The sequence below is a fragment of the Antrostomus carolinensis genome, unplaced genomic scaffold (assembly GCF_000700745.2).
Source record: "Antrostomus carolinensis isolate BGI_N321 unplaced genomic scaffold, ASM70074v2 scaffold11324, whole genome shotgun sequence".
NCBI classification, from domain to species: Eukaryota; Metazoa; Chordata; class Aves; order Caprimulgiformes; family Caprimulgidae; genus Antrostomus; species Antrostomus carolinensis.
In genome coordinates, this window is record NW_010308729.1 from 25,587 (window position 1) to 51,734 (window position 26,148).

The 26,148-nt window shown below is 41.0% G+C and overlaps 1 protein-coding gene across 2 annotated transcripts; it reads left to right on the forward strand.

Moving 5' to 3' along the window:
• The first annotated feature begins 6,775 nt into the window (after positions 1–6,775).
• RGR (retinal G protein coupled receptor) lies at positions 6,776–24,635 on the forward strand. 2 transcript variants are annotated; one of them, XM_010165876.1, is made up of 7 exons: positions 6,776–6,950; positions 9,983–10,139; positions 11,672–11,793; positions 20,669–20,822; positions 21,412–21,529; positions 23,031–23,144; positions 24,292–24,635. In XM_010165876.1, exons 1-7 carry the CDS (start codon positions 6,872–6,874, stop codon positions 24,433–24,435), a joined length of 888 nt encoding a protein of 295 aa, XP_010164178.1. In that variant the 5' UTR covers positions 6,776–6,871; the 3' UTR covers positions 24,436–24,635. The 2 variants fall into 2 exon arrangements, with proteins under 2 accessions (XP_010164178.1, XP_028940306.1); XM_029084473.1 differs by lacking the exon at positions 23,031–23,144 and having other exon boundaries at positions 24,292–24,435.
• Positions 24,636–26,148: the final 1,513 nt, after the last annotated feature.

Below are 26,148 nucleotides of genomic sequence, written 5' to 3' on the forward strand. Positions count from 1 at the left end.
GAGCAAAAAAGAAAAGTGCCGTGCTTTGGTCCTTCTGATTTGCTTTACAGCCCATCCTTCATTTGTTCAACTCTGAAATAAAATATATATAAAGGCCTAATTTTGACAACTTATCCTTACCAAGATAAGACTGAGAAAGAAACCTGGGAAGATAAGGGACACCTATGATGATCAGGAGCTTCCTCTAAGCACTGACTTCCTTGTCTCATCTACCTGCAGACACAGTAATATTAAACCCATGTGGACCTGTCTTCAGAGAAACTCAGTTTACTTCAGAGGATCTTTGCTAGGGCAAAAGCAGTCCTAGTCCCACTCAGACCAGAAGAAACATGGGGAAGGCTGATGCCCCAAGGGCAAGAGCAGGAGTTAAGCAATTGTGCTGCAGCCTGCAAGAAATGTATAACATGAAGTTTTGGTGAGGGCTTTCCCTAAGGAATTCCCACAGAAGTGAAGGGGTGTGCAAGGTCCTCGGAATGTCCTGTCATCTGGGGAGAGTTTAATTATCTATCATAACGTACATTAAGTTTATTTACCATTATATTGAAAAAAAAATACTAAGCTTCTCTTGTTTTCTTGACAATTTACTCTTCAGTGCCTGTATTTTAACCTCAAGAATTCTAGGCATTTCTACCTCGTTAAGTAAATGCATCCATTAAAGTTTTAAAATTACCATTTATATTTGTTTCAATGTCTAATGTAAAGTATTTGGCGGGTTACTTCATTTTGCTGGAGGAGCATAAGCAAAACAATTTGTTTCCTGGGCATACTCTCTTACTCCAACTTGGTAGATTACCTGTAAAATGCTCATGTAACATATGGTTGATATATTTTTTCTGTCTGAAAAACAATTTCCTAAAGACTTCCACTTTATGGTGAGGTTCTGCCTACCAAAGATTCTATTTAGGAACTGATTGGGGATTTTTCTGTAAAAAGAAAAAAATTACCAGGACTAAAGGAACTGAAAGCTGAATAAGAAAGCCTGGAACTATCATTTTGAAATGGCACATTGTGAAAACTCCTCTCCTCCTTCATTAGCTAGCTACAAAACAAGCAATTTTTCAGCAACATTCTCACATTAGCAATGACAACAAAAGCACAACTGAAGGCTTTGCCTTCATCTTGATTAATTTCATTTTGTGAGGTAACATAATGTAGATTTTACAGCCTGGTTACATTCTATTATAAAAGGCAACTCAGCTTGAAGAAACTGCTTATTACACTGAGCTCAAAGGATTGGATAACAAAAGCTAAATCAACTAGGCAATCTTTAAAAAAACAGTAACATTTATTTAATGGAAATGTGGGGGAAAGCCCTGGATAATTCACAGGTGTGGTTTATAAATAGTTCTGTTGATTGTCCCTAATGTTCACTACAAAGTGCACTCGGATAACACAAGAGGCCTTGATACATCTATTGTAAACAATGTATATTTGGTCAGGTTTCCATAGGAGCCTCCAGGAGAAGAAAGAAGCCTAAAGAAGAGGGGAGCAGGCAATTACTGTAGTTAACCTCAAGCTTCAAAAGAAGTGGAAAGCCCTAAATCTTTTCTGTTCTGCTACAAATTATTGGACTGCTCCTTAGTATAGACACCTGAAAGGTAGGTGTCAATCTGAAGTAGCCTCTGGGCTCTCTCAACAGTCAGTGAAGAGGAAGAGGTGCCTCCAGAGCACGATTTGTCCTGCCCTAAGACAGGTGATGCTTGGATAATTATAACATCTGGTTTTTATGGAAAAATTTACATGTGACAAATCCCCCTCAATGTAAACACAGATTTTATACTGAAGTCAAGGAAAGCTATGCAGCATTCAGGCTTATGTAATGTTTGTGAAGGAAGTATGAGCAGAAGGTTTGGGGAAATCCCTACAGAGAAACACTGGTAGAAGACTAAAACAAGCAAGATATACAATATCATAGTGACAAGAAAAATGAGGTGCTTTTGTCATACATACATGGCCAACAAGTTCATTTACATAAATGGTCAGTAGCATAGACACACTGAGGAGTCCTGTTGCTTCTTTACAAGAGCAATAGTAAACAGAAGGAGAGCTGGTGTGCAAATCCTCTAAAGCTCCTCTTGAAACCAGAGTTTCCTTTGAGAGCTGGGTACTGGTCTTTGAACTGTAATTCCTGAAAGAGTTATTATTCTGCATGCTGTGGGAAGGCCTGAACACCACAGGGCAAACTAAACAGTGTCAGGTATATCTTATATTCTGTAGGACTGTCTTCTCCTCCAAAGTCCTGAAATATGCTGCTATTCAGCAGAGAGAGAGAGCTCATTTCATTTTACTGTGAATATGTATATCACCCCAAAATTAGTAGGCTAACTGAAGGGAAGACATATTATTTATAGGTATCTAAAACCCATTTTAAGAGACAAGTAACAGATCAAGGCAACAGTTACACATATTTGATAATGATTAGTGTATCCAGCAAAGACTAAGAAGTCTAGGATGCAATTAATGTTCTAGTAACTTTATTAATTTTCTTGCCTGACTGGATATACGTATATTTATCAAATACATATTTGGTTTATTATGAATTAAGCTACCTGTCTCCAAAGGGGCAACTCAAACAGTAGGAAGGCAAGGTGATGCATCTCAACTCTACAGCAAGTTTCACCTTTCTAATGCCTAAAGTGCAGCGGTGTGCAGGAAAGCCAGCCCCAGCACAGCCTGGTCCCGTGCTGCTGCACAGTTTGGGGACTAGGCCACAGTACGGGTGTGAATGACTGTCCGGACCCAGGCAGTATTGCATCCTTGTGTAGACAAGTACAGGGTTAACGCATGACATTTGGGGAGGAGATGAGGGAGTTGCATCCTTTTTTGAAGGGATTTTCACACAGCACTGCTCTGGCTCTGACTCTAAAGATGCCCTCCTGCTTTCTTACTTCCCACTGAATTTTCAGCTCCTTCACTTTGGCTTAGCATGGCCAAGGAGCTTTCCCTGGATATTATCCCTGATCTTGGCTCTCTGCACTTGCAAGCAAGCCCCTTCCTCTACGTTCCTCTGCACAGGCAGCACCTCCCACCGCCAGCCCCCACCCCATCCACAAAGATCACAAACCCCACTCTGGAGACCCTCGCGTCCTCCACACTGGCCCCCGGGCTGCCATGCTCACCCCTCAAAAGCATGGCCACTGGCTCCCACCTCCCCCAAACCTCCTTGGCCATCCCCAGGACTTCACCACTACCAGGACTTCCTCAAAACATCTGTGGAAGCTGCAGAGAACATCAGATTGAGGAGCAAGTTAGACTGACAGACTGTTGAGAAGAACAGTTACTACATGGCTGCAGGCTTGTCCAAAGTGCTGACATCTGTCCCAGTGTGGGCTTGTCCCCTGCATCGTCCCTCCCGTGGCCAATGCCAGGTGCTTATTTACAGTCTGGAACGTATTCCAAATCACTGCTTCCAAAGCAAAACAAATTTACACAACTGCAACTCTAAGGTCTCCAGACATTATGCTTTCTGGTTTCCTTTCCTTGACGAGAAGCATTTCCCATGGGGACCAAGATTACCACTCATCTCTGTGATACCAAACTGAAGTCCTGTGTGGTGGTATTGCCAGCCCACTTCTGATGAAACACTGCAGTTTGTCATTTAAAGGTGTTTTTGAAGATAAAAAGTCAAAGACGATTTGGATAAACCTGAATAAGAAGAAAGGATTAGGAAGGCAGAGGAATCATAATACATCAATTTAGCAAAGTTCTTGCTGTGAATATAAAAAAGTATGTCAGTAATCCACATTGATTGCTTGGAAAAAATTCAGAGTGCATGAGAGCTCTGTTATCTTTGCACTGCACTTTTTTTTGTTGTTGTTGTCGTTGTGCTTGTACCAATGCATATTTTACAAAGATTAATATGCTCCCACCAGATCTATACTGTCTTTTGAAATCCATGGGGACATCTGGCAACAAGGTATCAGATCCTTTTCCTGTGTATTTCTTACAAACAGATTAGTAACCAGTGAAGCATTTTTAAGTAAGAGTGTAAAATGAAGTGGATGTTTTATTGATGCAGAGATGAGATCAGTGGGAATTCAAAACATGAAGTTGCAAGATAATATCAGGTTGAGTGAAAGACCTTTTGCCCTAAATCTGGAAACAGCAAGTAGCTATCAAAAGAGTGCAGAAAGTAGAAAGGAATCACCAAAAACTTCATAAATTAAGGAGCTAAAAAATGTCTTTGTCAAACTTGTCACCCTCTGTGTTTTCACGGACTTAATAGGAATACACAATGTGAGGTTATGTCTTATATTAAAAGGAGGGAAAATAAAGGAATGCAGCTTTGTTCTACCAATTGGAAAAAGAACTATCATTAGCAGATTATATCAAACTCAACAATTTACTCTCCATTACTCCTCCTCTTGGCTTGAAGAAAACCCTTTATAACTAACTGAATTTAGTAGCCATATTGGACCATACATCATTCCATACTATCCCAATAAACTATTAGAAAGTCAGCTTAGCACAGCATCAAAAATAGATATTGAGAGCTTGATGCATAACGTTCCTTTTGACACCAATTGCACTTGAGTCAGATGCTGAACCACCACTGAAAAGCTTGCCTGTGACTTGTGTTATTAGACTCAGCACTGATCAAGTAAATAATGTTTAGACATGGAAATTTTTTAAGATACTTGAAGAAAAGCAGCCAACAACTTAACAATAAAGATCTGCTAAATTCAAAGGGGTTGGGGTACACTTCAGTAGGAAAAATAGTTTTGGAATGAGCAAAGTCTGCACCACAGACTTTAATACACACCACAAAAAATACCAGCAGTGTAACACATTTGGGAGGTTTGCTTGAAAGTGAGGGTGAAGTACAGTGGCAGGCAACCAGAAGTACCTGACAGCCCTCATGAGCGCAGTTCACACAATATCAGCGTCCTTTATCCATAGTCTAGAAGAGCTGTGCAGCTTTATGTTGACAAGCATTACAATGAGCTATCTATTTTCAAAACAATCACACTAAAAAGATTTACGGCAGATTTACAAGATCTAGCACTAATTTTTTGCAAGAACATACTATGGATCACAATTAAAACACAGGCTTAGATCAGTCATTTTCCCTGCTAGGAGGTAGGGCTGTCACCTTCTTTCTCATCAAGGCATGTAGGTGAGTGAAAGATAAACATAACTATGGATTGATGTGGTGCAATGTAATTTTGTTCTGCTTAAACCAAACATCTGTATAGCCTAACAAATATCATGCCCTCCTGAATCCTCCTTCAAAATCCAAGAGCATATATCCATCAAGGCAATTACCTACATCAAAAACAGCTGTAAATTAAATGCCAGAAATCACAAAGCACAGCAAGATGGTTTCCCAACAGCCCTGAAGTTCCAATCAGTTCTCCTAGGCATCACAGCCTGTAAGCATGGATTTCAGCAAAACAGCAAAAAATCCACCACAGTCTTCAGCCAAAACCCCTGACTGTGAATGCACCTCCACTGTGTAGTCAGGAGAACCATGAACAAGCTCTGGTGGCATCTGGAGAAAATTCTCTCTGCCTGATTGCACACTCTGCAAACTCACTCAATCTGATTGATTGAGGTATCAGTCTCAATCAACCAAGAGGCAGGCGAGCACATTGTGGGGCCTGAGCTGGGGGAAGTCAATATCCCTTGTGCTTCAGCTCCCTTTTTGCTCCCATTTTGTAGTAGGATTATGAGGATGAAGTAAGTCATGTGTCAAAGTAGCAACTATCGTGTTAGGGGCAGTAGGTCTGTAGAAAAGTAGTGAGGAATGAGAAGTGAAGAAAAATGAAACAAATGCACTAAAATGGGTGAAATAAAGTACCATTAAATAAAACAACCATATCTAGTAGTTAACATAGCTGTTGCTACTCTAAAGGTAGGTTAAAAATGGAGAAGTATGGCCAAGTTGCTCACTTTTAATGGACAGGCATTGAAAATTACAAAATAATAGTTGTATGGCTAAAAAGTACCATTTGTTTCACTTGGATTCTGAAAGCAGTCTTCCATTGTCTTCCATTCTGCAGGATCCAGGCATTCAAATTCCCAAAGAGTTAGTCAATCAATCAGTAGTACAAGAAATGAAAGGAAAATGGTTGACCCTGCTGGGAATGACAAGGGCTCATGCACATCTGGGATCCATCGTGTGGTTTGCTCATTGTGGGAAGTCAGCTGGCAGTTAAGGATCTGGAGGCTGGACAAGCTGCATGTTGCACATAGTCTAAAGCCACACTACACCAAGACCCTAGACATCTTCAAAAGTATAGTAAGGTAACTCCTGTGAGCGCTTACCACTGGGCAACTCACGTATGTCCTTGTATGTCTGAGGCCCAAATTCAGTAGTGTGTTTGCCTTTAATCAGGCTGTGCCAGTGTGCACCTTAATTTAAGCCTCAGCTATGAAGAGGAGATATATTAATATACAGAATAGTTATTGCCAGAAGAATACACTTTTCCCCTAATTACCAACTCAGTGAGTGCCCCTTTGTTTTTCAGGTCACTCCCCAATTATATATTATGTTCCCTTCGTTCCACAACCTTTAATTCTTTTCCAGTGTTGCAGAATTAACTGGACAGGGTTCTTAATCTTGTCTCTACAAAGAACTTGTTGTAATTGCAATGAATGCTTTCATTTTGCTGGTGTCTGAAATACGATTTGCAGGGGAAGAGGGAGTGCACGTTGATGCTAGTCCCATCATTAATAACATTCTTGTGGGGATTGTAGTGGTGGGAGTAAAAACCCCAAAGCTTTTATATAATAACGAGCATGTGTCTACACGTGAACTGCTCCTTTAAGAAGCCTTGGGCTAGGGGAAGAAGGGGGATCTGGAGAAAAGGCAGCCCTACAGCTATAACAGAGGGCAGAGGTTAAATCGGTTGGCATTGTTATCGCAAGTATGGTCACTGCATACCCTCTCCCTGAAGGCTTCACTGAGTTAGAGGTTTTTGCCATCGGCACTGCCCTGTTGGTAGAAGGTAAGCTCAGCATGGGACCCTCGCAGCGGTAAGATTTTTGCCCCTATTATTCCTGGTGGGAGGGGGAAGGAAAACTGAAGCAAACAGTATTTTTGGTATGCTGGCCCAGACCTATGGTGGTTGCTGTGGCTACACCACCAATGCTTCTGGTGAGTAAATCTGGGTGAGCTGCAAACTGTTTGTATTGAAGGTCTGCTCTGCATACATAGCTGCCCTGTGGTGGGAAGTACTTGCTACTTGGCTTTCTTATCAAGAATTTGGAATGTAAGATTTTGTGGTTGACTTTTAAAGGAAATTTTATCTTCCTCAGGGGAAGGATGTTGAAATGACTGATGATCTCTCAATAAAATTGGGCTGCTATTTTGTGGGCTGTGATGGCCACCTTATCACGAAAGACGATAGGTCCAAAATAGCATGTTAACTGTTAGCATGCATCCAGATTGCATTGGTAGCACTGCAATTAATGGCTGCTGGATGAAAATAACATACAGAAATATACTTGCGTGAAATTCAAAAACTCTCACAGTGTTCAGAAGCAAAATTTGAGGTAGGATACAGTATTCACCTAATTTAGCCAACATGGTCTATTCTTAAGGCATGTGCCACTTTGAGACACTGCGACAAAACTGTGAATTTGTATCTACCTGGCAGCGAGCAAAGGACAGGCTTGTAGCTAGCATTGTTTTGGTGTCAGTCCCTGGCATCTCTTCTGAGCTACATCCCAGTCAGGGCCTGGGATCGTATCCCTGCATGGTCCTGCTCAGCTGGGGATGCAGGGACCATGGGGCCCAACAGCAGAGGAGGAGAAGCTCTAAGCACTATCAGAATGGGATAAATGCTCATCAGCTCATCTCACAAAGGTGGAGCACAGGAGAAAGGAGGATGAGCTTCCAGCTGAGCTCCTTGCAGGTGAGCTCAGCTGGAAGGCAGCATTGTATCTGCCTGCAAAGGAAAGCTGGAAGAGCTGTGTCAAACTCTTCCTTGGAAGAGAGAGAGAGAGAGAGAGAAGAAAAAGCTTCTACTACTGTCCCAAGGGTGAGCTGCTGCCCTTAGTTCACAGCTAAACCTGGTTGACAACCATTAAGCCATCTACAGGGCCTGTCAGGTCCTGGCATGACTTTGCACTTCGTTACAGAGGGGAAAGAAGCAGCAGGAGGACAGGGACACCACTGGGTGCTGGCAGAGCCCAACAGTGGGGTCCTGCTGGGGAACAGCTGGTTGTGGTACCACAGCCCTGCCAGCCCTCACCTGCCCACCCACCTGTGCCCGGGGGCTGCAGCCTGCCAGGGACCTGCAGTTATTGAAGTCCAAGCAAAGCACCTGCTGGTAACCTTCATTTAAAACTAGATGTGGTCTAACATATTTATGTTTTACTAAACACAAGTATATTCTATAGGGGTTAGTCAGAATGTGCCCAGCAGATTGGTAATAATACTTTATCATCTGACTTAGAAGATCAAACTAAATAATTAAAGATTAATTCACTTTCTCAGAGATTCTGAAAGGCGATGAATACCTCCTTTTTTCCTGCAGCTTCTAAGTGCAATTTGCAAAAAAGTGCTGGGGAAGAGGAAAACATTGCATTTACTTTATTAACTGGACACATTTGCTGTTCTAAAAATGAAAACTCAGAGTTTGGGTTTTTTTATTTAGTAAATTCTCTACTTACACACTTATGCTGGCCCTTAAGAAAGTAAAGTGGGATGAAGACTGGAGCTTTCACAAACAGGAGAAAGATAGAAAAAAGTTGATACAGTAATAACTTTTCAGCTCTACTCTAAATATGTTCACAACATACCTCTCCTAAAGGCTTGATTCCATTTCAGAGAGTTGGCAGCAGTTTTACCTTGTGGGTGCGAGGTAAGCTGGCAGGGAGGAAATAAGAACAGCACATCTCAAATGACTCCAAATATTTCTCCCAGAAATATTTTGTTACATGTTGTGTAATGAAAGATGCACACCAGCTCTTACTATGGTTATGCCATCAGCCATTAATGCATTTAAGGTAGGAGCAGGACTTCTGACTAGCCAAAATTATCCATTTTATATAACTGCAGAATTAAGACAATAACCATAAGTAACTACACTACTTTAGAGAACTAGAGGATACATTTTGGGGTTTTTTTTCTGTGCTACATCATTTCATTTTATGAAAAGAACACAAAGAAATAGACATACTGCCTCTCATCTAACTGAGACTTAGAGACGTGTTGTTGAGTCAGAGCCTCATCAGAGCTAGAGTAACTCAGGTCATCTTGAAAACTACATTAGAGGACAAAGCTTGAGGTTAAACCACTGAAGAATGGGCCTTAGGGTGGCATAGATCTGTGCTGGGTGAATAGCAGGGGTTGCCTGGATGCTCTTCTCTGAGGACCAACATTAAATTATTTTTCTTAAATCTATCAGTGACTGTTTTTTATAATTAGATTATTCCTCTCTATGTATAGTCTATTGACAAAGGGAAGACATAAGACTGAGCCAGTGTGATTCAAGCACTCTCTAGGTTAACCTTAGACAGGAGTCCAAAGGGAGGCACGCCGACTGAAACACAGCTGAGGGATTTCTATGCTTAAGCACAAAAGAATGTTACAATTCATATTAAATACAACCCATTTCTCTGCCAAAGACAGGCCTGGAGACATGGGCACCAGCAGCATGTGCTGGCTGTCAGCCCCTCTGAAGCTGCCTCCCCTGCATCTTCCTTGCCCTGACCCGCGTTTCCCTGGATGGAGCCTGGCAATCAAGTTTGTGTATTAAAACAAAAGGCAGAATTACAAATAAGATTAAACTATTTCTGCTCCACATGACTGGCCATATCCCTGAGGCAGTTTGAAACACTGGCTTCAGCTGTCACCTGTGACTTCTCTCCTGAAAGTCTTTGTAACTTGCATGCAGACTGTGACTACTACAGATATTTTCCCTGTGCATTAGTTTCCACAGTAATTATTGTTCTCTCATTAAAGAAAACAGCACTATCATTGTAGATATTTTCCATTTCCAATTGAATTATACCAAACAATTCTGTATTTCAGCCCTGCTTGGTTTCTGTCTGAATGGCTTGACAATTATTTCTTTCCGAAAAATCAAAGAACTCCGAACACCCAGCAATCTGCTCGTTCTCAGCATTGCACTGGCTGACTGTGGGATCTGCATCAACGCATTCATTGCTGCCTTTTCCAGCTTCCTAAGGTATATCATCTTTTTCCTAAAGGATGCTCAGAAGAACCACATGAAAATTAACATTTTAAGTTCTAAGAGGTCAAATTAATTATATTACTCTTTTTCTAGCATACCACCTAATCAACCTCATTCACTCAATCTGAAGCTCTATAGTTTTACTAGGCAAGTAAAAAAGCAGACTTGACTGTGTATAATCACTGACAGATTGTAAGACTGGTTATAGAAGACATTTAACTGGACAGCTTTACCAGTGGATATAACAGAAGCTACTTGAATATTGAAATAGTAGTACATTTTCATTTGACAAAACCTCTAGATTGACCCCAAATTTATCTCCAAGTATTTCTGTTTTGTTATGAACCTTTCCATTAAAGCACTTATTTAAGAAGCTTGTGGAAAATGACAAATCACAAGCAAACCATATAAAAAAAACCCCCTCACTATCCGATAAAATAGCTGATGAAGAATTCCACCTAAGTAGCATACTTTTAAACCCTGAAAATACCTTTAATAGAGAACAGAAATACATTTTAAGCCAGAATGTATTTTATTCTCTCTTAATGGACATAAGAACATTTTTTTTCAAATTAACAAGTCAATAATAAGCTCCAGTGAGGCCCTATTCAGCTCTATTTTATCTCCTGTATAGTTCAGTCTTGTTTCAGACACTTATGTCTCACTGAAGTCAATAAAGATGCCTTTACTGAACTGGAGCTGAAAAGCTAAGGTCCATACATCAAAATGAGCTTGGTTTTAACAACTGCAGCAGAAGTTTCCCAGCTCCTCAAGAAGTCAGCTATCTGCTGTTCAAAGAGACTTACAGGGGTAGTCTCCTAATGAATTATACTCGTGTTCTGTAAATACATGAGAAAGGAGACTGGTGAAGATTTCCACCTCACAGCCAAATTTATGAGCATGTGCGTCAGGTTAAATGAACACAGAGAGGAAAAAAGCCATGGCTCCTTGCCATGGATGACCAGGATATTGAAGGCACACATCAACAGATATCTGCTACATGAGACCACCTCATGATTCTTTTCATTGTATGTCTGTAAAGACATTTGAAGTCCTCGATCTTGCTATCAGGAGTATTTTTATTTGTTGTGAGCTTTTGTACGCTGTTGCCTGGTGAACACTGACTTTCCAAAAGCTTATTACTCATTTGCTAGTTTCACACATTGACAAATTGGCTGCTCCCAGTGGGTGCAAATTTTGAGGATACCGATAACTGAATGAAATGTAGATTTCAAAAAAAAAAAAAAAACAACAACAACAACAAAAAACCAGTTTTCCAACACATAAATACAGGGTTATATTTTCTTTTCCATATTAAAAGTAGACATCGTACTATATCAGACACCACAGCAAGATAAATCCTAGCATATACCTAAAGGCAACCACAAAAACAGCTTCCACAATGTTTCTCAGACTTAGAAGGCAAGGGTACAGGCTAGCATTTTACCCTTTCAGTTAACGCAATTGCCAAACGTGTCTTCACCTTTTTCTATCATTTTCTTAACATATTCCTTGGGTTTTGACAGATACTGGCCCTACGGCTCTGACGGCTGTCAAATTCATGGATTTCAGGGCTTCTGGACAGCACTAGCCAGCATTAGCTCCAGTGCTGCAGTCGCCTGGGACCGATATCATCACTACTGTACAAGTAAGAGCTACAATTTACCTAGCAACCTTACCCAGAACCTGCTATAAGGTAGCTTGCTTAGATTTCAGAGAATCAAAGCAAGTACATATTTATTATCTGTGTAACTTATATGTAAGTTTATTTATCTTACACACTAGAGAGAGAGCAAATACAAACAACCTCTCCAAAGGCCCTCTTCCTATACAGAGGGCACTAACCAACCACCTTCAAGAAATATTTCCTCTTCTAGATCACATCCAAGTCCTGCCTTTCTTGCCATGCTTTCACCTTCTCCATAAGTAACCTTCTGTGTCCCAAACAAAATCCTGCTCTTCATGTTGAAGAAAAATTGATGCACCTTGGGCTTCCATCCAACAGCCTGCTGTGTACCAAACAGATCTTCGTGCCCATGCAGAGTTTACTAATTACAGATAAATTTCATGTAGCTAGAAAGCTGCCTCTGCATACACAGCAGCTGGAACAGAGCCCACAGCAAAGCACTTCTGAAGAGGTACAATTGGCCAGACAGAGCTGTCTTTGTGTGACACAAAGGCACTTCGGGGTACAAGAGGCACTTGTGGGGTTCGTGCTACATTTTAGGCCCCCTTAAAAAGACTGGAACTTGGTACATTTGTTCCCAAACAAGGAACAAATTATCTGCAAGTTTCAATAAAAGTGGCAGAGCTATTTTTAAGTACTGATAAAAGGAGGAATATGTTATTTTTCTTCTCTTAGCGAAGGCTATTTTTTGTTTTTTCTTGCAATTTAGTTTTTAACTAGCTCTGACACCTTGGCTGGATTTAATGGAAATCTAATATTAGACAGGGAGATCAACCCATGAAAATAACTTTGCCTTTTTTTTGTGGAATTATGAAAGCATAATCTTGATTAAGTGAGAAATAGAGATTGACAGGATTGTGAAATATATGGATTTATAGAGATAGATATGCTCTGTCTTTTATCACAGAACTGCCCCACAAACTTTTGTGGTACTAGATTTGTGCATTCATGTAACATGAGTGGAAATTTCTGCTGAATTAGGGTGCTGAGCTGGATTTGGTGTCTGAGGAGACTGCTAGGATTTGTGCTGAGACTCCAGCTCTGCTCCAGCCACCACTGTGGATGGGGAGAACAGGGAAATAACTGTGTTCTCTTAGCACAGAAGTTGGGAAGAACAGCAAGGGGCATTACCATCTGCTGTAAAACAAACTAGCAGCCTTGTGAGCACTGGAACTGGCAAAACCTGCTTTCTTTGGAATATGGTGCATAGGGATGATGTTTGCTTTTGTCTAACAAGATAGGCTTGTGCTGACTGCTCTATTGGTGCATTCATGGTGCCTCATCTCTCCGCAAACACCAGTTTTCACAGTAAATGCAGCAATTTAGTACCTGTCAGTTGCCACTTCCTTTTCCAGTTTACTTCTAAGTAGCTAACGCTTTAAAAAGTTATTAGGAAAGGACTGAGTGACAAATCTTAGCACAGAAGTTGGGAAGAACAGCAAGGGGCATTACCATCTGCTGTAAAACAAACTAGCAGCCTTGTGAGCACTGGAACTGGCAAAACCTGCTTTCTTTGGAATATGGTGCATAGGGATGATGTTTGCTTTTGTCTAACAAGATAGGCTTGTGCTGACTACTCTATTGGTGCATTCATGGTGCCTCATCTCTCCCCAAACACCAGTTTTCACAGTAAATGCAGAAATTTAGTACCTGTCAGTTGCCACTTCCTTCTCCAGTTTACTTCTAAGTAGCTAACGCTTTCAAAAGTTATTAGGAAAGGACTGAGCGACAAACAGGGTGTACAATCTCATGGCCCTCATTAGGAAAAGGGGAAGAGAAATGGTATGAAATACACACTTACTCTGTAAAGGACATCTTAGCACCCTGGAATGCCAGGAGTGCACTAATCTGCACTATTTGGACATTTTGGCAGTTGTGTGGGAGCTCTGCCACCCTGGAGAAATGGATGAGGTTCTCCCATGCAGATCTGCAGCTTTTGTGTTTCCTGCTAAAGCCAGGTCCTTTCCAGAGGAGCGAGGAGTTCAGAACACCCACGTGACTGCACCATTCCCAAAAAATTGTGTCCATTTAGCAATGTCGACAGGCAGATGCAGCCCTCCTTTTCTAGTGCTAAAGCACAGGTTGCCCAGACCACTTCACAAAATATTTTCTAAATGAAAGTGTAAAAGCTGGCTGAGGAAGGAACTGCTGAGCTCCAGCGCTTCAGTCCGCCGTCAGCATCCACACAGCCTTTCAGGCACAGCCTCCATACAATTAAAGCAGCAAGTGATAAAGCACAACCAGAGCACACAGCAAACGTGTTCAATCTGATGATCCTGTTGAGGGTAGAAAGGTTGCCAACTTTTTGTTCTGCAATTTTTGTCAAGAATTCAGCTCAGGCAAATAAATTATTATATTTTTTTTTTTCTTCATGTCCAGACAAAGACCCCAAATAATGCAGGCTGTAAGCTAAATTCATACCAACACTCTTTGGACACTGAAATGTGTTTGGAGCTAGAAAAATAGCATCTGTATTTTACAAGAGAGACAACCTGAAAATAAGCATGTCTGTGGCAAGACATTTTACTCTCTGCAACATTGACTTTAATGCTTTCATGTCATGCACTCCTCCAGTCAAGAGCATACTAGACTAAGAGCACAGGCAGAGAGACCCTAAGGGCACAAGCTTCTTTACTTTGCTCAAATTGTTACTTACTGATGGTGAAACATTGCTGCTATTACTGAACATTTTGAACAACAAAACAAAAACCCAGAAGGTTTTAAAAGCCCATGCTCTGTGGCTACTCCAGCAAAACCAGACACTTTTAATTTCATTCTTCAAATGCTGATTGCAAGGAATATTAAGTCACATTTGATAGACGTGATATACCAAGCCTGCAGGCTACACTGTGTTCTCAATCCATACATTAAACTCCTGTTGACACTGCTGCAAGCTGCATGCCTGTACAGAAGGTACAAAATACCTTTGCCTATAAAACAAAGCTATCAACCTTTTATCTTCATTCCCTGGGAACTGGTACTCCTTCCAGATTCATTTACATCATCCCCAATGTTTTTGTTATGTCCTAACAGTTTCCCAGAAAATCTTTGTTGTAGCATTCCTCAGCTCAACACTTGATTACTGTGATAGTTCCACTGTCCACATTTCTGAGGAAGAAAGAGCTGATAAGAATGTGAGAGGTTACTATGATGATGAGAAAAAGTGGGACTTTTCAGCCACTCTGAATGCTAATAACACAAATACATCCACCAACATCCTGAAAATTAACCAAGTTTTTACATTTAGAAGTCAATATAACTCTCAGTGACAAAGTGCTAGCCTCTAAAGTGTATTGATAACTAGATATCACTTATCAGAAAACAGGTTGATATTGATTGGCATATGGAAGAAAATAGTATGATCACCACACATGACAGAGAAGCTAGTTTCAAGATATTTTACTCTTCCTCCTCTTGCTTTCTTCCTCCCAGGCAACCATGCTGGGCAACTCTCTTTTCATCCCCTAATGTGGCTTTGGGGCCTATGCGATGCTACTTTCACAGCAAGGAGGAGAGAACTACAGAAATCTAAAAGTTTGCAATAAGAAGAAAAAAGGCAGAGGAGTCTGAAGGGTTTGAATGTCAATCACTAGCAAAATGGGAAAACAGATTATTGTATTTCAGAATTTGATCATTAGGGGGAAAAGGAGAAAACAGAAGCAGTTTTATGTTATTGCCTGACAGTGAAGGAGGAAAAGGCAAATTCTGAAGCTGTCTATCAATAGCCAAGCATTCAGGACAGAAAGAGACATTTTAAGTCAAGGTAGATATTGTTAGTTCTCCCTCCCTGGCCCTTCAAATGAGGACAACGTTCTGAATGTTCAAAACATAGCAAGGGAGGAAGGAAGCAGCAGCATGGGAGGTCTCACTGGAGCTGGGATCAGGCAGGCAGAAGGCAGCTGGTGGGCAGCCCAGGGGCTCAGTGATCTGAAAGCATGCAGCCACCTACCATGGAGACATCTCTGCTGAAGGCACTTTGATCTAATGCATGGTTCATTTTGGTGAGAAGGTAGCATGCTGCTGTCAGGTTATAGAGAGGGGAAGAATCTTGGTCAGTTTTTTTCCTTTCATAACCATGGCATACAGTTACAGTTTTAAAAGGAAGAAAAAAATCTCAAAGATTTTAAAGTCACATTTAAGAATTGGGGGGAAATAGAAAATCAAAGTGATTTATGTCAGTAGTTTTCTCAATATCACAAGTGAAAAGATGAACAAAATCATCAGGGATTTTGCAGCAGCATTCATTTTCAAGAAGTAGAATTGCAGGGAATTTTATCTAATCTTTAACATTCAAGGAAATCTAGGTTGTTATATCAGTACTCAAAGATTAGCAAACTACCATTCACTCCAATTGCAGCTGTCAGCTCTGTCAAACTAGGACCACGTCCATACCTCCTGCCACACTTACTGCAGCCACCCTGCCACACTTCCTTCATCTAGTCTTGCGCCTGCATCGGTTTTGTCTGACAAAATGCCAATGTTTATATATATCTTGCATTTTCACTGAAGGAGGAGGTAATTGCCAAGACAGCTTTGTGATCATGGAGAACCACAGCAAAAAATTACTGGAGTAAAAAATCCCTATATTAGGTTATTTTAAAGAGCTTTTTCTAATGATATGCACAAAAGAAGCTATTACACAGAGCAGCTTTCTTAGTCATACAAAAAATGGATACTTGTGAGCACCAGTGACTGGTGCTTTTCACACTGCAGATGAAGAAGGTACCAGCACCTATTTTACTTAGAACTGACACATATTTTTCCTTATAAGACTTTCAGATATTTTTGTCTTTGAGAAACTTTGCCAATTTTAAGTGATACATGCCACAAAGTCTGGTACAAGCCATATTTTTCTGGAATAAATCAGCTATTATAACTTAATCATTTGCAAGAATGAGGAAAAGGGACCTTTTTTCCCCTCCATCCTAGAAATTCATGTTGACCTTTTGAACACCAGCCTGAAATCTAGCTGAAAGGTAGCCATTGTGTCAGAGATGTATTTTTTGCTCTTTCTGTGAAAATCAGCTAAATGTTTGACCAATTTATAAATCTTAAAAAAAAAAAATCTAAATTTATATGTCCCTACAGATGGAGAAATAATTTATTACTATATCACTAAAAACTGGCCAGCATAATCAAAAGAATTGTTCCATGCTCTATTTAGCACTTCCTAAAATTTAAGCTTTTGATATCACAATTTTAGTAATGTTCAAACAATAGGGAGTTTTTGTTTATAAGACTGACCTCTTTTTGTTCCAAAGCGATTACAGGAGCCATTTAAAATTCCCTATATTAATATTTAACTGTATGGAAAAGAGAAGCTTCTCTCTCGCTTTTCAAGAAGATAAAGCCAGAGCACAAGAGTGATTAGACTTAATAGGACCAAATTGCCAGCACTGGGCCCTAATTAGGAATTATATCCTTAAGCATATGCTGAACTCCATACATACACATTTAACTGAATGAGGACCCAGATAGCTATTACAGTAAATTTTATCAGGCAAAAAAAGGCATTTAAGGAAAAGCAATGGCCTGCACTGCACAAAAACAACTGAATTGCTCTTACCTTGCTCTCTTGCTGTTGGCCCTCACAGAGTAGAACATTTTTGCCATGTGAACAGAGCACAGTTCTTTCACTGTTCTTGTACTGAAGATATTTTTTCTGGGTAAAACTAAAATAGTATCAAGTTTATTTAATTTTGCATTCATACATTTTTAGTTCTTTCTGATATGTCATAAAATGTTTTCCGGAGGGTCAACAGGCAGCTGATTTCACTAGGACTATTTCACCATTACTCTCATTTTGCAAAAGGCCAAATCCAGAAGGAAAAAAATAATTTTGTAACGACTGATTCTCTCCTTTTCTATTGTCCAAAATGGGACTCCTTAAATACGAGGAGAGAGAAGGTATGAACTCAGCCCCAGAGACGAGCTTTCCAAATGCAGGCTGTTAAGACATGCCTGGTGCCAAATTCCATTATTGCATGGTCCTTTCATTCTACATCTAATAAGACAATAGGATTCCCTAGCACCCATGGAAAAGTAACTAAAATACAGCTTTTCTTACAGATTTTCATAGAAGAGGCACAAACATTAAAGCAAAAAAATAGGCAAACAAAGGAAAAGAAGAAAGCTAATGGAAATTGAGACGTGCCAGCTCTCTGTGCTCCCCATGGCCCTGCCAGGCGCGTGGCTCTTCCCAGCTGCAGCTGAGGAGGAACCGAGGCAAGGCACTGCCAGCCAAAAGCACAGGGAGTTTTCCCCTAGTGTCCTATAGGCTGCACATTTCCTGTTAAAAAATTAAACATAAAAATCTTAATTAAAGCCTCTCTTGACAGAAAACATTTGTAAGCCATTTCAGCAAGAGGCCTCACAACTTTCTTGTTGCCTGCATGCACCCCAGGTGGTAGTACATTGGGCCAGAGGAAAAATATAGCACCAAGAGACTGGGCACCATGAAAGACCCCAGAGGTGGTGGGAGCCAGTGGAGCAAGAGCTTCCCCTGCTTTGCTGTGCCAGGCGACAGCAGGGAAGGTGAGAATTCCATCAGCCACCCCAAACGCATGCAGACAGCTGAGTCAGCTGCCCTGTCAGTGCAGGCACCCACGGGCTGCCTTCAGCATGCAACCAGCACTGTTCCAGCAGTTGAGGGCAAATTTTTCCTTACGTGCAAAGATCCATAAGGTGCCAGTGTGAGGCTAGGACGCAGTGACACTAGAGTGTCTCAGTCATGGCCCATTACATTTTGAGACCTTCAAGATACTGCAGTAGTACATGAAGTGAAAGGATGGGGTGGAAGGAGAGCGAAGTTTCTGCCACAAGATGCCATGAAAAATAATTGGTATTAACGATTTTATAGGACTTGCTGAGAAACAAAAATTTGTTTTTTTCAGAACATCAGGAGAACTTGCCACATACAAAATTGTATTCCCAAAGCAATAAAGCTACTTTTGGTATGAGCTTGGTTTAAAAGAAACACAATTCAGACCCAGGTTTCAGTGCAGCTGCTTTTGAGAATGCCTTTAAAAAGTTGCTAGAATATGTAAGACACAAACCAGACCTGACAGCTTGTATATTAAGTTTTGCCCTGACTGAATTTCAACTTACCATTGTGTAAAGCCAGTCTACAAGAACTGCTGTGTAGAACACAAATGGAAATTGAAACCTTGGATGAGTAACCACTCTAATATGCTTGTTTGAGTAGATACCTAAACAGGATGTAACTAAAAGATACAACTTAGGCTACATTGCTTCTTTGGACTGGGAGGTTAAGAAAACTTACAACTTATTAAAAAGTTTGACTCATATTTCTAGTTCCTTAAATTAGAAACTATTCCTTTATTTTCATCTATGTCACTCCAGAGTCATATTACATCAGTACTACAAAGCAGTATTTGAGCCTTTGCAGCCAAAGTATATCATCTATGTAGGAATCATACAAAAGACAGATATTAGTCATTATTAATCATTCTTCATTAGCAATTATTAAAAATAATTTTTAAATTACTACAAATAAATAGATTTTTGGTAACTACCATATTAAAACACAGAGTATTTAATAATTCTTATTTTCTTTATTTTTTTTCTTCCTGGGGCTGCTGCCTATGGGGACCTCCACCCTGTCTGGTCCCCACATGCTCTCCACCCATGAGTCAGTAACATCTGATCCTATGGCAGGGCCTCACCTCATGCACCTCACCTCCAATCCTTCACCTTTCTGACAAAGGTCAGAATTGGCCCGAATCTTTCTGGCCTGCTGTCATGATGCTGCTGTTAAGGGCAGACAAAAAGATTGCTTCCCAACCTCAGTGAAAATTACATCCTTACCTCTCCCTAATGGGAGATTTGATTATAAAGGAATAGTGCACAAAGTCACCGTGCTCCTTGCTGGTGCAGCTGGCGTCATGGGCCATTCAGCATGGGCATGATTATGGATGTTAGCCTCGATAACAAAATTACCCAGGCCTTTTTACACACAAGCAGTGAGGCTAACACAATGTACTGCAGCAGTGGGGAAGCCTGCCTGCCTTCTCCATGAAGAAATACTTCCTCTGTCTTCTGAAGTTTCCCATCTTTCATTTCATTCATTGACCTATTCCAATGGTATTTTACATAACTGAATGAGATAGGCACAAGTGATGATTTTTATTATAAAATTAGAAAAGAATTACTAATGCTGAGCTTCACATTTCCTGTTCAAGGCTAAGCAATGATCTTAAGGGCAGAATACTTTGACCAGCAGTATTTTTAGAACAAGACCTGTTGTCAGGTTGCGTATATATATATTTATATAGATATTGATAAGCAGCCATTTTAGAACAGAGTATATTTAATATCCACATGTGCCCTGCACTCCTGGCAGGGCAGGAAGGAAGTAGGGAGATGCTGGGGAGTGTGTGCAGAGTCACGTTTCTGATCTGACCTACACCCTGCAGTGGGGCTCTAGTTCTTCAAACGCTATTTATTGCATCACCCTGTGCCTTCTACTCTCTGCCTCATCTGAGTCTTTAAACACATTCCCAAAACACAATAATACAATATTTGTAACAGCAGCTGTAACTCCAGTGTGGTACAAAGCTGAGCATCAATATAGCATTCTGTTTAAGTAAAGCACAAGAAAGGAAAGTACAGTTTGCTGTTTCCTAAAGTCTAAAAGCTTCCTTCAAATTTTATGCAAGGCTGATGCCTCCAGGCTGCAGGCTACAAAACACAGAGAACTGCTTGTTTCTGCCCAAGACCAAGAGGCCAAGGCATTTGGCTCTGGCTCCACAGAGCCAGAGAGCTTTGCTCGGTGGTTTCATTCCGGGCATGGAGACTCACTTCTCTCTTCCCACAGGGAGCAAGCTGCAGTGGAGCACGGCCATCTCCATGATGGGGTTCTCATGGCTGTTTGCTGCCTTTTGGTCCGTGATGCCCTTGCTGGGGTGGGGACAATACGACTACGAACCCCTCCGAACCTGCTGCACCCTGGACTACAGCAAAGGGAACAGGTGAGGTCCATGGTCAGCACCCACAGAAGGCCGGGTGGAGGATGCTGTCCCTTGGGGTGGCCTTGGCAGCACACCAGAACCCCCCACTGTGCCCCCCCAATTGTTGCTGGGGCAGATGTCCCTCCTCAGTGGCTGGGGCAAGGCAGGCACAACACAAGGCTGCCTTGATTCGCATGGCAGCATGCGGGAACAGCTAAAGTCAGCTTCCTCCATGGGAGAGGCTGCCGCTCAGGTTTCTGCCACTCCTTACTTATTGGCCATCTATAAGCTGCATCTTTTCTGGGTTTAGGACTCGATGCTCTTTCAGAATGATTTTGTTTTTATGCCATCCATCACTGATGTCCGAGTAGGGAAGTTTGCGTTTAGAAACCAAACACCTGTTGTGAGTTTCTGCAATACTATCCATCCCGCACACAACAGCATGGCACAACTGAACTGGCCTTCAGCAAATACTGCACCTAAAGCATACTGACAAAACTGGTTTTGGTAATTTTAAAAATACAAGTTAATTAATACTTACAGTAAGTTTACAGAGATGCCTGAGAGAGAAATTAACAAACTCTTTTTTTTCCCTCCTCACCCTTTCCAGAAACTATATCACATTCCTTTTTGCTCTGTCCATTTTCAATTTCATGATTCCGGGCTTCATCATACTGATGGCCTACCAGTCCATACATCAGAAGTTCAAGAAAAGTGGGCACTATAAGGTAAGAAAGCTTCCTCAGCCCTTGCAACTGCCTTGCCAAAATAGGGCTGCATCCAATAGAGACAAAGTCCTCAAAAAGCCAATTTCTTTCACAGAGGCTTTGGCCCAGCTCCTTCTGTGCTAACTTCCCAGTGTTGATTTAGGAGGGTAGTGCAACATGGGATGGGGCCACCCAGAAAGTCAGTGGAAACTCCATCCTTAGAGATTTGAAGATTTGACAGACAGCCGCATCTGCCCGGAACTATTGCTGCAAACAGTTCCCCATCAAACCAGGATTCCCGTCCACCAACACTGGTCCAACTCTAGTCACAAAACAAACACACAGCATGCAGAATATTTGCTAATAGCATATCAATATGTATCCAGAGAAACTTTGCTCAAGGAAGGATCATTATTTCCTGCTTTGCTACAGGCCCAGCCTATTGCTGAGGAAGTCAGCCAGAACTGCAGCACTCCAAGGAAACACACAGGCATCCCATGGCGAGGAGAAGGGCCTTCCTAAACATGCCATGTTTACACTTGGCTGAGGAAATTCAGAAATCTGTATGAGCTGGAAACAAAGGAATTGCTCTGGCATGATTATATGATTAGGTGGTGAATATATGAGTTGTTTCCTTAGGTGCAGGCTATACAGTCTGGGGCACTATGTGTGGCTGTCAGGCACAGCCTGACCCCTGCTCTCAGTAAAGACATTCAGTTCTCAAGGGGGATGTTATACCAGCAAAGTCAGGCAGACTGGTTTGTAACTTTCTGGAAAATATACATGTGCCCTCTATGTATTTCTTGAACAAATCTCAGTGCTCATTATTGTAAGTCTATTACCTTTTTTTGAGTGAGTTTATGCAATAGTATGTGACTTTTCTTACAATATTCTGTAGTTGTGCAGACTAGTTACGATGCAGAAAATTTAAGGATGAAATTATCACTTCCCTATTTATTAATATTTATAGTATACTTGGGAACCATGAACTCCATGGACAAGACCCTAGCATGAAGGACAGAGAAATCCTACTACCACAACACAGATGCCATTGCATCCATCTGTTGTACTGCCATAGCAGTGGCTTCACACAGTTTATTTGTCTGCAAGGCCCTCTAAGTCAGCAAAATATCATTCCTTTTTATCCATTTTTAAATTTACACATTGCCCTCCCTCCTCAGCAGCAATGATGGGCCATGGCTTCTATGTCTAGCACACACACTGATTTAACTGATCTGCAATAAGGTGCTTTGCCACCTCTGCCCAGGGGCAACAGCCACTCCCCACCCAGCCCCTGGGAACAGGGCATTGGGGCTTGCTGCATAGGCAGCCCTGGACACAGAGGGAGCTGTGCTTCCACACCTCCAACATCAACAGCAAAGCAGCAAGGATATGGCATATCCTGCTGGCTGATCCTCTCCTGCTACTGAACACAAACCACAGTCTCACAGAATCTGTCCCATCTGCTTGTTGCAGTGTGTGGTTGTGAAACACAAAGGTATTTATTGCTCTTGTTTTTCAGTTTAATACTGGTTTACCATTGAAGACGTTGGTCATTTGCTGGGGTCCCTATTGCCTTTTATGCTTCTACGCAGCAGTTGAAAATGTGATGTTCATTTCACCAAAATACCGCATGGTACGTCGATGCCACCCAAGGGAATTCAAACAATTACATTCTCCTTACTCTCCTCTCTCAGTTCCTATGGAACAATGGCAATTTACTCATAGTTGGGTTTATATGTTACAACATATATAACAAGTAGATTGTTTCCTCAAAGCATTCTGTTCATCTACCACTTTTAAGGCAAAACAACTAAGCACAGTGATATAACAGGCATTGTATTACTGTTCTGATCAAGCAACAATTTAGGAAGTCATGGGGTTTTTTTCTTCAGCAGTCAGCTGGAGATCTGTAGCCTGTACTGCTTCATGGTTTACAGGAGCTTTTTGTGTCCTTCCCAGAGTGAAGTACCAGCTCAAAGTTTTCAATTTTGAAAAGACTATTTGTCTCATTCTTTTTTCTAATACATGTCCCTCCTCAAGGAATCTGCAATTGATCACTCTTAAGGTTATGCTGCCTCTTGCGCTGCCTCCTTTTTTTTATGAGTCTTGGCTCTGAGACTGCCTCTGGGTCTCAGTAACATCACATCAAACCTTTCAACTTTCATTCAGTCCCCCAAAAATCAGTCCAGTTTCCAGCCACCAAATGCATTACTGCACTTACGTATTCACAGAATCACAGAATGTTTGGGATTGGAAGGGACCTTGAAAGATCATCTAGTCCAATCCCCCTGCCAGAGCAGGAACCTAAATGAGATCACACAGGAAGGCGTCCAGGCGGGTCTTGAATGTCTCCAGAGAAGGAGACTCCACAACCTCCCTGGGCAGCCTCTTCCAGTGCTCCGTCACCCTCACTGTAAAGAAGTTTCTTTCTGAAGAAGAAGTATTCAATATCCCACAGAAAATGCATTACCAATATTACCCCTTTTATCCATCAAACGGTGTCCACAGCATACCCTTCACTCCTCCTAAGTGTTTGTATTCACTCTCAACTGAAATATCCCAGTTTCAGGCAATGCTGATCTAAATTCTTTCTCTTGGAAGCTGTAATTTCTTGAGGAAGGGCCTCCAATCGTTTTTATCTCTCATCTCTCCAGGGGTAGCAAGCTACTGCTATCAGAGACAGGCATTTGTTTTGTAAAGAGAAAATGAACCTCGGCTGAAATCAGCCCATTGGTTCCTCAGTGCATTTTTCTATTAATAAATATTGTGTCTCACAACAGATTCCTGCCGTTATTGCCAAGACTGTGCCAACAGTGGATGCCTTTGTATATGCCCTGGGGAACGAGAACTACAGAGGAGGAATATGGCAGTTCCTCACAGGACAGAAGATTGAGAAATCAGAGGTTGATAACAAAACTAAATAACCCGTTACAGCATTAAGCCAAATTAATGCAGATACACGACTGAAAGCAAAACAGTAGAGGAAACTGTGTGCATTCTCTGATATGTACGTACAAAGGTGGTTCCACATTGGAAAGGCCATGCATTGGCTACAAGCAATGAAGTACTGAAAGAAAGCCCTCCAGATAACTGCCCAAACTATCACAAGCTGCTTGTCAAACAAGCTGCCTTAAACCTGTGTTGATTGCCATCAGTCTCATTTTATATGTCACTGCAAATAAACTATGTGCTGGAAAGCATTCTTTTTTTTTTTTTTTCCTGATACACTAACATAAAAGCTCAGCAAATTATCAAAGTAGGGTATTCGTTTATCCAGTGAGGCCTCCTCAAATCAATCTCTGCAGTTTGTCCATATGGTAACGCCTGGATTACTAAAAGATTAAAGGAGTATCCAGAATTACACCACATGTCTGTATCAATAGCTTGTTCATCTGAACAATGCATTTTCAATGCACCCAAAATGGGAGTTCCCAAATTTCCATGATGAATCTGCCATCCTAATTCCATAAAAACATTTCCAATAAGGAATATTAGCTTGGCCCCGATTCAAATGAATTAGTGTGTGACATTCAGCTTTGTCACACACTAAACTGCATCAGATTTCCAGCTGCTGCTTACGAGGACAATCAACAAGCTCATAGTCCATCATAAAAACATTCATCTTTTTAGCAAACACTGAGTGAAAACTAAAGGGATGTATGGGTCAGATTCTATTCTAAAAATGTCATATGAATAAAAATTAACTTCACCTCTGCCATTAAGTTCCCCTTTGCTCTATATGAATGAGAAGAATCACTGAATAGCTTGTGACTAAAGAGTCTGAGCAATTAAAAAGCCACTTATTTTACAATTATTAGAATTCATACATATTGGAAACTATTAGAAATGTCCATTTATAACATTTATATTTGCTCACATTACTCACATTGCCTACAGGATGAAAAACTGTCAGTTGACATTGCCTGTTACTACAAAACGTGTTTCAGAATGACCCATTTGCAAAAAGATGTGCATGACACACAGAATACAAAAGACTGCACACTCAAAAAACCAAACCTAATTGATTCTTACAGGGATTATATTGTTCATTTCCAAGCATTGACAGTGAAAGAGCTTTTGAAGCTAACCAAAGAAAAATCTGATCTGTCCCTATGATGCTCTCTAACATATTAGAAGGGAATACAGTTGTGTATGAGCTACAAAAGGGTAAGGAAAAACAGTTGTGTATGGGTTACAAAAGCATAGATGGTGCCATCATAGAAGCTAAACAACCAGTGGGTCGAAGGGATGTTCTCCTCATGGCTAGAGATAGGAAATAAATGTCATTTTGTCACAAGTTAACCAGCAGGATCCTTTTCTGAGATGTGCTTTGGGACTTGTGAGGCTCAATCTAGTCACAAACTACCTGTCAGAGCAGTGAATGACGCCATGACAAAATTATTTAAAATAATCACATCTAAAGCTGACAGCTAAGACTCACATCCTAGGCACATATAATATTAAGTGAGCAGATGACAAAATGCTTGCACTGATAAGTGCAAAATAATGTGTATAGGCACAAAATTACCTTTAAGTATGTATCTACAGTGACAGGCTCTGAATCTGTAATTATCTTTCTCAGGAAAGAGACCTGGGCAGGTCTTGAAATCATCAGTTCACTTGTCAGTAGGGTCATA